The sequence below is a fragment of the Eublepharis macularius genome, chromosome 13, assembly GCF_028583425.1.
Source record: "Eublepharis macularius isolate TG4126 chromosome 13, MPM_Emac_v1.0, whole genome shotgun sequence".
NCBI lineage: Eukaryota > Metazoa > Chordata > Lepidosauria > Squamata > Eublepharidae > Eublepharis > Eublepharis macularius.
The window spans coordinates 49,467,415-49,480,067 of record NC_072802.1 but is presented as its reverse complement, the minus strand read 5'-3'; the positions used below and the strand labels follow the sequence as shown (position 1 = coordinate 49,480,067).

Genomic DNA, 12,653 nt, shown 5'->3' with positions numbered 1-12,653 from the left:
ACGCATGTGATCTCTGCTCAGAACGCCGTTCCAGCCATTCCCCCTCCAAATGAGCCCTGGAACAAGCGATCCGGCGACTTGGCTCACATGCCCACAGACAGGCCATCGCTGGTATAATGGCTAGAGGCCTCAAAAGCTAGAAGTGGCTTGGGCCTAGTCTTTCATGTACCTCAGAACTCTTGCCATTTAGGAAGTGAGAGGATTAAACAGCGTGTCTCTCTTCTAATCTAAGTGGTGCCCTCCAAGGCTGCTTTTCATTTACAAAAATGTCAGGGGAAAGCAGCGCAGAATTGTGCAGTTTTGGCGCTCAGGCAATGGTCTTTTCTAGGCTTGTTACAGGAGATCCTTCTCTCTGGAGATGGAGCCCAGGATCCTCTGTGCTCATGTGGTCTGTCACATAGGTCCTTCTTCTTGGGTTTATTGGAGACCTGTGTTGCTTCTGTAGCAATTCATTTATTTACAGTTTTAAAAATGATAGTAGAGCAATGACAGCCATATATTCACTTTTTTGGCTTTGATAAGGATGCTTTCAAGTTAGGTTGCTTGGATTCATAGCATTCGTGTCAGTAGCCCCAAAGCAGAATCCCAGAGCTAATGAGATTTTGCAATTTATTCTTTTTTTGCTTCTACAAAAAAAACCCTTTGCTTTCAGACATTTGAAAAAGAGGATTGTGATGAAAATACCAGTGCCAAGTGTAATCCCCCCTCTGCATCTGATTTGAACATGTGCCTGCTGGTGTCAGTTTTTGCACATATGCAGCAACATTTGAGGTCTGAGGATCTTTAGCAGAAGGTTTCAGCTAATGATACCCGAAGTTGCTATGCCAGGCACCTGATCCACTCAGCAGCAGCAGCGGCAGCAGAAGAGCAGGCTGGAAGCGAGCCAGGAGAGCTAGCAGCAGTGTGCTGACCTACATTGCCTCCAAGGGAATGGATCACAGCTGCTGTTCTCACACAGGCTGGAGTGCCGCTCGAGTGCTGCCTGCCCCCAACGGGCAGTGCTACTTGCTAGTCCCCGTGATCCTTTCCCTAGGTTTGTGTGGACACACAGACAAAAACAGAGTATGTGTTGATGTTTCCTCATACCTCTCTACCCAAAGTCTGGCTCTGCCACCTCTAGAACTATTAACATCCATCAGAACATGCTCGCCCCACTCCTGCTTCCCCTCTTTATCCATCGTTTCCATCTCTGGCTTTGATCTTCTTCAAGAAGACTTCAAAGGAAAAAGACCTACTTGGATCACCTTGAGCTGCTTCTCATCTGCTTCCCTGGTGTCACCTATGCAGGGCAACAAATTTTCAGTAGTTTAGTGGTGTCAGATATTTTTACTGCCAGAAAATTGAGGGATGGGGAGAAGATTTTACCATTTGGATTTTGTCTCGAACACCAAAATGCTGCCACTACTGCTTCTCAGTCGTCCATCTCTGCCCCTGTGCATATTGTAACTCTGAGGCCTTCATCTCATTGCACTGAGGTGATGCTTTTTGGTGCTTTGGAGAGAGGCAAGGGAAAATTGGCAGTTCGGGGACCAGGAGACATCCCACAGAGGTCCACAACTGGCTAGGGTCAATCAGCCACCAATAGAGAGTCAGTTTGGTGTAGTGGTTAAGAGCAGCAGGACTTTAATCTGGAGAACTGGGTTTGACTCCCCACTCCTCTGCTTGAAGCCAGCTGGGTGACCTTGGGGTCAGTCACAGCTCTCTGGAGCTCTCTCAGCCCCACCCACCTCACAGGGTGATTGCCGTGAGGAGAATAATAACACACTTTGTAAACTGCTCTGAGTGGGTGTTAAGTTGTCCTGAAGGGTGGTATATAAATCGAATATTGTTGTTATTATTACAGCTGACAGCTTTTGAAATTTAAAAGTTTGGTACCTGGGTGGAGAGTCTAGGCCCTGGGGCAGAAACCAGAGTGAGTCCAGAGGAAAAGCCTGAAATTAAAGCTCCCCATTCACGGTTTGGCTAGGGCAGGGGAAGTTAAGGAAGGGGAAAAAAGAAAAAGAAAAACAAAGCCCTAGCTAGGTGTATGTGGGAGGTCTGGTTTCATTGGCAGCCCCAATTGCCAAAAAGGTTGCCAATCTCTGGATCAGGAGCCCTTTCAACTGTCACCTTAGCAGCAAGTAGATATGTCAGATGTGGCAGTTAGCCAATCCCTCCTTCCTGGCCATGAAATACTTCACAAATCTCTTTTAAAGGTGTTGGAGTTGGCCAGGTAGTTGTTTCTCCTAAGCAGCTGGCAACCCTAGGTTTCCATCATTCTGAGAGACCCTAAGTTTACAGTATTCTGGGGAGCTTCTTTAGCCATGGAAAATAAGAATGTCTCTTCTGAAGCAGTTTCAGGTAGAACAGCAGGATTTGAGTCCAGTGGCACCTGAGAGACCAACAAAACTTCCAGAGTATAAGCTTTCAAAAGTTAAAGCTCCCTTCTTCAGATACGCTTCATCTGAAGCACAGTCTATGTACTTCCACAGCCCTTTCCACCTTTGTTTTGTCTCCTGCCCTGTGTCTCTGGCATTCCAACCTCACAGCGGTAGCAAGTCAGCCTTTGATATAAGGTACCTTTGTACAGCCTTTGAGGTGGTGGTGGTAAGTTCTGTCAAGTCATTGCTGACTTATGGCAACCCCTGCTGGGGTTTTCAAGGCAAGACTAACAGAGGTGGTTTGCCATTGCGTGCCTCTGCCACTCTGGTCTTCTTTAGAGTTCTTCCGTTCAGATAATAACCAAGTCCAATCCTGCTTAGCTTCTGCAATCTGATGAGCTTGGGCTTGTTTAGGCTATCGGGCAGAGCACAACTTTTGAGGGTAACCCATAAATGGTGGGGAATAGTGTAGTGCAGTTGCTTAGCAATCTCACAGCTGCTGCTCTGCTCCTTCTCCCACATGAGGTCAAATGACTAGTCTAGACACTTGTTATGTTGGTGGGCCTCTGTAGGGATATAAATTTCAATCTGAATCTTCAGGGGTTTGTTTTGTCTTGGATTTTAATCGCTCTAGTTAATTCTATTGTTGATGTTTAGAAGTTTGGCCCTTTAGGAATCTGCAGCCTATTGCTGAGTAGACAGACTTTACTCTGTGCTGAAAGAGAAAGTAGAAGCTGGTAAAAATGGAGGAGAAAAGAGGACAGGAGCAATAGGAAGAAGAGACGGAGAAACTGAGCTTTATATGTATTAAATTCTGCCGTGTTGTTTCTTTGGCTTGATTGAAATACAAGTCTCTAGCTAGGATTGCCAGCCTCCAGGTGGCGGCTGGAGATCTCCTAGAATTACAACTGATCTCCAGGTGACAAAGATCAGTTCCCCGGGAGAAAATGGCTCCTTTGGAGGGTGAACTCTATGGCATTATACCATTCTGAGGCCCCTCCCCTTACCAAACCCCACCCCTTCAGGCTCCACCCCCCAAATCTTCAGGATTTCCCAACCTGGACCTGGCAACCCAATCTCTAGCCCTTTCAGTGACAGAAGTATAAAGTGAAATATATCAATAGTGTCTCTCATCCAAATTATCTTTGAAGGCGACAGAGTTTGAGCTGACTCTTGGGTAGCTTCCACAACTGCACCTTAATGTGGATTGTGGAATATGCATTTTTTTCATTCACTCCAGACAATTGTCATTGCAAACTAGTTGCATTCCCGTGTTTTCCTGGTAGCTGCTCCACCCTTTTCAGACTTGCTTTATAACTTTTTAGAAAAAAACAATAAAATGCAATAAAACCCCCAGCCTCTCCAATGTGGACAGCATAAGTGCTATTAAGGTTTCTCAAGGCGATTATCTCATTAAATTTTGCTACTTAGTTTTATACCTGTTTCAGCTTAATTACTTTCAACTTGCCGTTGCTTTATTAGTTACTTTCTGTTCACAGGCACCAACTGCCGCATTCCTGAATAGATCCTTGTGCCTGCCAAAGGAGAACTGTAATTACGTTTTTTTTTCTTTCAAACTAAAGTGATTGCTCATTACTTTTCATTTTTATGATTGTAACTGAGTGCTTATAAAATAGCAATCACAAAAAATTAATCAGTGATCACTTATATTGCCAAGGTTTCTCACTTGCTCAGACTCGCAGTTCAAGATAACAAGAACTGATAATTTAAGTGTTGATTCAGGAATGGGATGGTCACAGTGAATGAACAGGAAGTATCTAATTAATAGAGATGGGTACAAAATGAGAAAAAAACAAAATGAGCTTTTCGTGTTATGTCGCATTCCATGAATCACGAACTTTCACGAAATTGTCCCATTTCGTAAAACAATTCGTTAGTTTCATGATTCATGAGAACCCAGGGCACTTCCATGGCCCCCTTCATACCCAGAGATGCAACCTTTTCACCCAGTGGCCTACCAGTTATCCTGGAGGGCCAACAAACAGGGCATAGCAGCCAAGGCTTTCCCCCAATATTGCCTCCTAGCCTTGGTGTTCAGAGGTTTGCTGGATGTAGGGTCCCTTTAGTCACCTTGGTCTTTTAGCCATTGATGGACCATTCTCCATCAATCTCTCTAACTTCCTTTTAAAGTCATTTATACTCATGGCTGCTCTCCAACGAAGACCAGAGTTGCAGAGGCAGGCAATGGCAAAACATCTCTGTTAGTCTCTTGCCATGAAGACCCCAGCAGGGGTCGCCATAAGTCAACACTGTCTTGAGGGCACTCTCCACCACCACATACTCATGACTATCACTTTCTCCACTGGCAGTGAATTCCACCATTTAATTACTCATGGAGTAAAGAATGGTTTTCTTTTGTCAGCTGATTCAAATATCTCAGTACCCAAGGTGGGAAAACAGCATTTTCAGGCCTGAAGAAGGTCTTGTTGCATGATGTGCTGTACTTCCACAAGTGTCTCTAGCCCTGCCACCCTTCCCCTTCCTTCTCCTTTAGTTCAAGCTCTTCTCAGAGTCAGTCTTCACGTTACTTTTTTCACGTGCTCTGCTCAGACACACATCATCTCAGGGATTGGCTTCAATTTAAAAAGCATGCAAAGAGGCTCAGAAAGCTGCCACTGGGGAAGGGGAAGCCCCTGCATTTCTCCCAAGCTCCCCCCCCCCTGCGAGGAAGGAGAATGTTCTCCTTTCTTCTGCCACACATACACACAATACCTCCACATGGAGCAGAAGAAATAGGGTAATGCCTCCCCTCCACACTGCTTTTGCATGGGGGAAAGAAACTTGGGAGAAAGGCAGTTTCCCCTCCCCTGGCAGCAGTTTTCTGAGCCACGGGTTGGCTCCGTGGAGAACTCGTAAAAGAAGTAATGTGTAGAGTGACTATCAGTATCTCCTGTTGATAAGGGATTCACAACCACACAGTTCTGCTTCTACACTGCTGCCATTCCTCTACCTGTTTAGAGGCCTCTCTCAATTGCCAGCCACACATGCCTGAAGGAAGCATTGTTACTACCTACTACCAACGAGGTTGTGGTTTGCAAAATGCAAAAACGGCTCAGTCAAATAACGCTATGCTGAAAAGATAAAAGCGCAGTCTTGCAGTTAGAAGCCACTCTAGAATCTAGGGCTCAGATGAGTACTTGGGCACCTGGCCTGAAAGCCAATACAATTTAACAAATTAGCACTAAGCTTTTCGGGCTTCGGTTTCTGCTGTTTCCCGCTGATTTACAAGCCCTGCCTCCTTACCAGATAGCATTTCTGGCTAGGGGCCTGTTTGTTCCCATCAGCTAATTCTTCTGGCGTGGTTTGACTAGCTTACAGGCTCAGCAATAAGGCCGCCTTGAACTTTCTTATGGGATTAGTGGACCATGCCACTTCCAGCAGCTGTTAGTTGGATACCTCCAAGACAGAATGGCAACAGACTTCTCTCATTGTTTGTCATCAGAAGTCTGCGTCTGATCATGAAGGCTCCATTTAGCTAACTTGCCCACAAGCAGGGCTTGAAGTCCACAGCCCCTTCCCTATAGTTTGCCCTGCCTCCCCCCAGCACCTGGTATGTTAAGATGTGCTCCTGTTAAACATGGAGGCTTCAGTTACCTTTCACGGTTTTGTCAGAATCTCTCTTCCCTGCTCTGACTTAACTGCAGTGCTGCTCCCAAGCTGTAAACATTGAGCTAGTGTGTGTTACCTTCACTTCTTTTTCTCCCAAATAGCATTGTCTTCTGGTTTGGTGACCTCAACTTCCGCATTGAGTGCTTTGACATCCGCTATGTGAAATATGCCATCGACAATAGCATCCTTCACCAGCTCTGGGAGAGAGACCAGGTAGGGGCTTTGTGCATCTTTGTGTTTGTGTCTATACGTGAATAATAGAGCAATAACAGGTGTGGTGCTTGTAGAAGACCCACACCTCAGCCCTAACTAGTGTTTCAGAATGCACTAAATTAATTTAATTCTGTTCCATCCAGATTTTGTCTGGCCTAGGGGGCCTGAAAGACTGCAGGGAAGAGCTGGGAAGGGGTGTTTTTTTTCCTATAGCTGGCTGGAACGCAAAGACATTCAATTCTGTAATTTCTCTTATCCTTCAAGCCCCTTATTCCTAAAGCTTTCAATACATCAAGAGGCAAGGCTGGCAACAAGTAAGGAATCCCAGCTCTCAGACTGTCATCTCCCCCCTGCCCCCAACAGAAGCAGTGCACCTCTAAAAGCACATGCAGACTGGAAAAGCTATTATGTCTCCCCCATAGCATGATGCAAGAATGCCCAGGTTCTTCCCTGGGGGAAAGATGCTTGATTTTTCTTTTGGCTTATTACACTAGAAGCACACAATTACAGTGTGTAAATGACTTGCACGCCCACAGTTTCTGCTTTTCTCTAAGATGGAAAGCCATGCCCTGCAACTGTTTGCAAATAATCTTAACCCGTCCTCCGGCTTCACACACATGTGAAGAGTTCTGAACTCAAAAACTTGCACAATGTGTCATGTTATGTTTGGTCAGTTTGAATAAAAGGCATATATGGCTTCTGTTTTGGGACTAGAACGTGTCAGAGGTCTGGGTTCAAATTCCCACTCAGCCATGAAGCCTACTTGCCGCTGACCTTGCTAGTTGCTGCTCATTCAGGTGCCAAAAAATCTTGAGCCATCTTTGTCCTGCTATCTATTTGTGGCATAGCTACTGCCCTAGGCAAAGGTAGGAAACAGAGCTGAGGCACCTCTTGCAGGTAGCTGCCAGTGGATCCAGATCCGAATCTGCTAGGACTTGTGTTTTCATATAAAGTGGCCATGCGTTTTAAGGACTGTTCAGGAATTAGCACACTAGGAATTAGTCTGCTCAGACCCGTTATTTACTGTGAGGCAGCTGGTGAGTGACTGGCTACCAGGCTAGAGCCTGTTGAAGATAGTAGAGGGAGGGATGCAAGGGTGTCTGCGCTGAGGTCTCCTCGAGGACCTGGCAGTGGTATTACCTATAAATGCTGTTGGTGGAGTAGGCTGTGGCCATAACATCTGGGCTAAAGTCACAGCTGTGCACGGATCCTGTGGTTGATCTCTTGCATGCAGAGGTAGTTTTAGGTTTGCTCACCTCTACATGGCTTTTTCTGCAAGTGCATGAAAAACAGTAAGGCCACAAATGAACGGCTGACGGAGATAAGGCGTTGTTCAATAAACAGTCTACTTTTTATCCGCATCTGAAAGGAAGAAGCCGCTAATCTAAGATTAATGAGGTGCATTTTAATTTCCTCCCCAGCTGATCTTGCATTTTGCAAGTTTCCATCCCAGTATGTTTGCTGAAAGTTGTCCTGAAGCCCAACAGAAGCGTATAAAACCAGTCTCAAGTCTGTCCCCAGGAGCAATTCAGGTCTTTCCCGAAGGTTGCCTGCACAGCCCTGCTGTATTGCTTGACGCTGTTGCCTTGGGGACCCTGGCTCTGAACCAGTTTCCTCTGTAGTCGAGAACTACTTTCCATGACTACCTGCTTTAGTTGGCAGGAAAGACCTGAATGTGATTCCTTCTTACAATGGTAATGACTAACCAGTCTGGGCCCTGGTGCTTCAAAGTCAATGGGGCTTGAAGGGTAAGCCTGGCGCTAGCATGCCGCACAGCAGTTGCTCCTTTGTCCTGCTCTTAAGGGATGGGAGGAGAGAGGTGGTGGCTGGTGCTCTGGGGAAGAGAAGCAATATTCAGAGTCCTACCCTACCACCTGCCTTCCAAATGCCTGAGACTGTGAAGTATGCTGCCTTTGTCCATGGAGGTGTTTAGCTGTCATGGTTAATATCTGCTGAAAGACCTACATGAATGTGGAAGTCTTTCCCTCTGACTTGTCCCTCTAGTATAGACAGGCAGCCATCTCATAGAGAATATAGCACTGCTGTGCTCTATACAGCACGTAACAGGCTGCCTACATTAAACATTAGACAGAGGCAGGACATACCCTAAGGACATATTCTCACAGCTTCTTTGTCACCCCACAGCCATGGGGAGAGGCGTGTTCTGCACTAACTGTAAGAGGTCCCCTCTTTGTATCTGCTACCAATTTTTTGTGTGACCACTGGGACCGGAGGTGGCTGTGAGACAGTATGGCCCCTAAGTGTGCTGTGACCATGCCTTCGTGCTCCCTCCCTCTCTCTCGCCCATGCAGCTGAACATTGCAAAGAGCACGTGGCCCATTCTGAAAGGTTTCCAAGAAGGAGCCCTGAACTTCCCTCCAACCTTCAAGTTTGATGTGGGAACCAACATGTATGACACCAGGTATGGAGTGTAGGACTTGGCTGGAGAGGGAGGCCATTCAAGTGGATGGTATGGAGAAGATGTGGAAGAAATGGAGCTGTGTGTTCAGAGTACCCTTGGGCTGTTCATAAGTATGTATGCATGAATGACCTGTTCTCCCGACCTGTTGGCAACCATAAGTGCCCCTCACCCAAGAGGGCTCAGAAGGCTCTGCATAGCAGCTAGAAGAGGTGCCTCTTTCATGTAATATCCTCCCAGTACTATAGTGCAGATGTTGACATACGTGGGGCTGGCTTGCAACAGTCATTTCCAAACTGTGTACCTCAAAAGAACTGTTAACATGCCATGAAAAATGCATTAATTAAATGATAAAAGGCTCCCAAAGTACCCATCCATGGAGGGGGCTGCCTGCTGCATCTCTGTATGAATCTGTGCTGTGATGTAGCCTCTTTCCAATCAGCCTCTATATAAGATGTGATTGGATTCTTCCGTCACTCTTGATAACAGACGGAAACAGAATTATCTTACCTTACAAGAAGCTGCCTATTGCATTTCTGAACATGCACATGAAGTTTCCTTATATTGAATCAAGGTCAGTACTCAGACTGGAAGCAGCTCTCCAAGGTCTCAGGCAGAGGTCTGAGTCAGTGCTGAGGACTGGAGGCGAACCCAGGACAGTGAATCTAACAGAAAAGGGGGAGGTGTTTTTCATTAAGAGTGGTTAATTCCTTCTACTACATACTCTAATTCAGTGATGCTCACTCCATGGCTCACAAAGAGCCACATTTCCAATTGCCATAAATCAAAAGAGCCACATTTACTTCCATCCGTGCCATGATGCCTACACTTCAGGTAGATGTGCAGCTTACCTGTTCCTCTTGCAGCAGTTGTTTCAAGGTAGGAACTACCTACCCAACCACAAGCCCTGCCAGACAAGTGCCTGCCCACTATTCCTGAAACACAGGACAGGTGATACGGGGGGAACAGTGCTCAGAAGGACCACAGGTGTAATGTCTAAGAGCCACATGATGCTCCCGAGCCACTGCGTATCACTTCTCTAACTAAACAGTATTGGGAGTAACCACGAAGTGTATCTCCAACGTTTATGCAGAGGTTTGGGGGAACATTCTCCTGTAGTATATCTGTCATAATAGTTAACCCAGCTCTGTCCCTTGTGTGTCGTACAGTGCCAAGAAACGGAAGCCAGCTTGGACGGACCGCATCCTGTGGAAAATTAAAGGCTCCAGCATCCCAGCGCATCCTGGGAGGTCCAGCTCTGGTGTCCTGGCCGTGAGTCAGCTATGCTATTGCAGCCACATGGAGTACACTGTGAGCGACCACAAGCCCGTGGTCTCCATCTTTTCAGTGCAAGTGAGTCTGGAGCACAGCAGGGTGCTCCTCTTTTCAAGGGATTTATGGACTGCCTTGGCGTTCTAACCCGCTCATGAAGGAGAATTCACTCCTGATTCTGACCTGCTGTTCATCTAAAAGTGACCAGAGCAGGGCCCGTTCTTCTCCTTCCTAGAATGCCTCTGTCAACTGTGGAGAGAATAGAGATGCGTTCTGTGAAGGCAGAATCCTGGAAGAACCTCATATCCTTGCACCCGATCCTCTTTGCAGGGAAACATACATGAACCATGTGTGAACAGTATAGCAGTAAGGGCCACACTTCCACTTAAAATATGAAGGTGCACTCTTTGCCTTTGTTCCTGGGAAATGCAGCATTCCAAGAGGAAGGTAAAAGCATGTGTAGATGGTGGGGGTGGGGAGGGGAGAAGGGAAATTTTCGTTAGCCCTCTAGGATTGGGGGCAGCCATATTTGTTTGTGTGTCTGCCTGCCTCTTGATTGTATTAAGAAGAGATGGGGATGGATTTTAACTTCACAATCCTCTCCCCCAGGGCTTTTTTTCTGGGAAAAGAGGTGGTGGAACTCAGAACCGCACAATGACGTCACTTTGGGTCAGCTGGAACAAGGGGGGAGTGTTTAAAAGTTTAAATAGCCCTCTGCAAAAATGGTCACGTGGCTGGTGGCCCCGCCCCCTGATCTCCAGACAGAGGGGAGTTTAGATTGCCCTCCGCACCAATGACGCAGAGGGCAATCTAAACTCCCCTCTGCCTGGAGATCAGGGGGCGGGGCCACCAGCCATGTGACCATTTTCAAGAGGTGCCGGAACTCCGTTCCACCGCATTCCCGCTGAAAAAAAGCCCTGCTCTCCCCTCTCCATTCTATTGCTTTAGGCCTTTTCCACCCACCTTTCCTCACTTCTGGTGAAGCAGCCAGGCTGGTGAAAAAGGGGATGGATCACAAGGAGCAGAGAGATGGGGTAGCTCCCTCCTCCATTCACACATCCTTTTGATGTTAAAATTAAACACCCCACTGTCAGCTTGATATGTGGCAACCCATTTTGTCTCATCTGACCTCGTAGCAAATTGTTTTTCTAGGGAGGAAATATAGGTTTGTTTATTACTTAGAGCGCTATCCTTTGACCCTCAGGTTCTTGAAATGGCTTACAGTGTTGAAAGAATGCAATGTTAACGTCATCTTATTATTCCTCTCCTTCCCCTCATTCCTAACGCCACAGCCTTCACTATGGGGGCTGGTTCAGCCATAACCCATCCCTCTCTGACATTTTCTAACCTACCTTCCCTCCCCACAAGAAGACCAACACGATTATGTATTGTCTAATTGGGCAAAGGCTGTGGGCTTCCATTCTTACCATATCCTTGTTTTCTTTTTCTTTTCTTTCTTCCTTTTTTCTTTTTGCACCTTTCCTGAGCAGTTTGCTTCCAGGGCTGATGTACCCCTGGTGGAGCTTCAGGTTTCTGATGAGTGGACAAAGCCGGATCAGGCCATCATCTGGTATAAGGTCTCTTCGGCTTACCATCGCAGCTCCTGGGACTGGGTTGCTCTATATAGGGTAAGAAATCTGGCCAGTAAAATCTGGCCAGTGAATTGATACTCCTCTTTGGCAGTTTTCTGGCTTCTTTTAGCAGGCTTTGCTCATGTACTGGCCAAAATTTTCACAACTGTACAGGCTAGAATTAAAAAAAAAAATAAAACCAGGAATTTTCAGGAATTCACACTTTGAACTTTGTTCCTGCACACTTGCAGATTTCCCCCCATTCACATAACCTTCTGATTTGCTAGCACAGCCTTCCTATGTCATGGAATCAGCCCCTAAAGGCTTGGGGCTGATTCCATGATGTCATTTGAAAGTAAACTGCTCTCATGCAGTTCACAAGATGTTTGCAGTTTAATGCTGCTTTTGTGGCTGTGCAGTTAGTAGCATTAATCGTTAATCGTTACACAAGGCTGGCTAGCAGCCACTCCTGGTGCATGCTCAGAATTTCGTAGATTGCTGGCAAAGTTGTATATGCGGGTCACCCATCTGTCCCCAAGAATGTGCTTTCAATTTTCTTCCTGACCCAAATCTCCCACCCCAGGATAACCATAACATCTTAGAGATCTGAACAGGCTTGGTAGGTGTTTGCTCTGTACAATGTACTTGTCTAACTTTTAACAATGTATTTGTCTAACTTTTAAGGTTGCAGAAGCCCATGGTTTGTTCTGAAGTGGCCCTAATGCTTGGATTTAATGATCTACATGGCTGGGGTCACATCAGGATTAGATACATGATGAGGAAAGGAAAAACAAGGGCCCCTTCTTCTATGCCTGAGCATAACGGACCCTCTGGCACTTCACTGATGACATTTGCATTCTTGTAATACCTGGCAGCAAGGATATCTCTTCTGCTGCTCTCTGTTCCATGGTGATTGAAAAATAAAACAGGAGTCCAATGGCATCTTAAAGAGCGACAAAAAATGGTCCCACATAAACTTTCATGAGTCAGACAGAGCAAGAGGCTCTTTTCTGCCTGCTGTATTAATTTATTCTGCAGTAGCCTGTTGGGTATGGAAATAACTTGTTCTTTTGGTCAAAAATACTGCACACAAACCTAGTTTTCTTATGTGATATCCCACCTAATGTTTCAAAATGAGCATCACCATTTGCAGAGTATGAAAAAGCAGGGTGTGCACTACATAGGGCT

The 12,653-nt window shown here is 46.2% G+C and overlaps 1 protein-coding gene across 1 annotated transcript in view; it reads left to right on the top strand.

Moving 5' to 3' along the window:
* INPP5J (inositol polyphosphate-5-phosphatase J) overlaps window positions 1–12,653 on the top strand; it is a 57,859-nt gene that overhangs the window by 37,148 nt on the left and 8,058 nt on the right. The window contains exons 7-10 of the mRNA XM_054996529.1: window positions 6,092–6,203; window positions 8,516–8,625; window positions 9,792–9,975; window positions 11,385–11,522. Coding sequence (XP_054852504.1) covers window positions 6,092–6,203; window positions 8,516–8,625; window positions 9,792–9,975; window positions 11,385–11,522 — 544 coding nt within the window. The remainder of the gene's footprint in view (window positions 1–6,091; window positions 6,204–8,515; window positions 8,626–9,791; window positions 9,976–11,384; window positions 11,523–12,653) is intronic.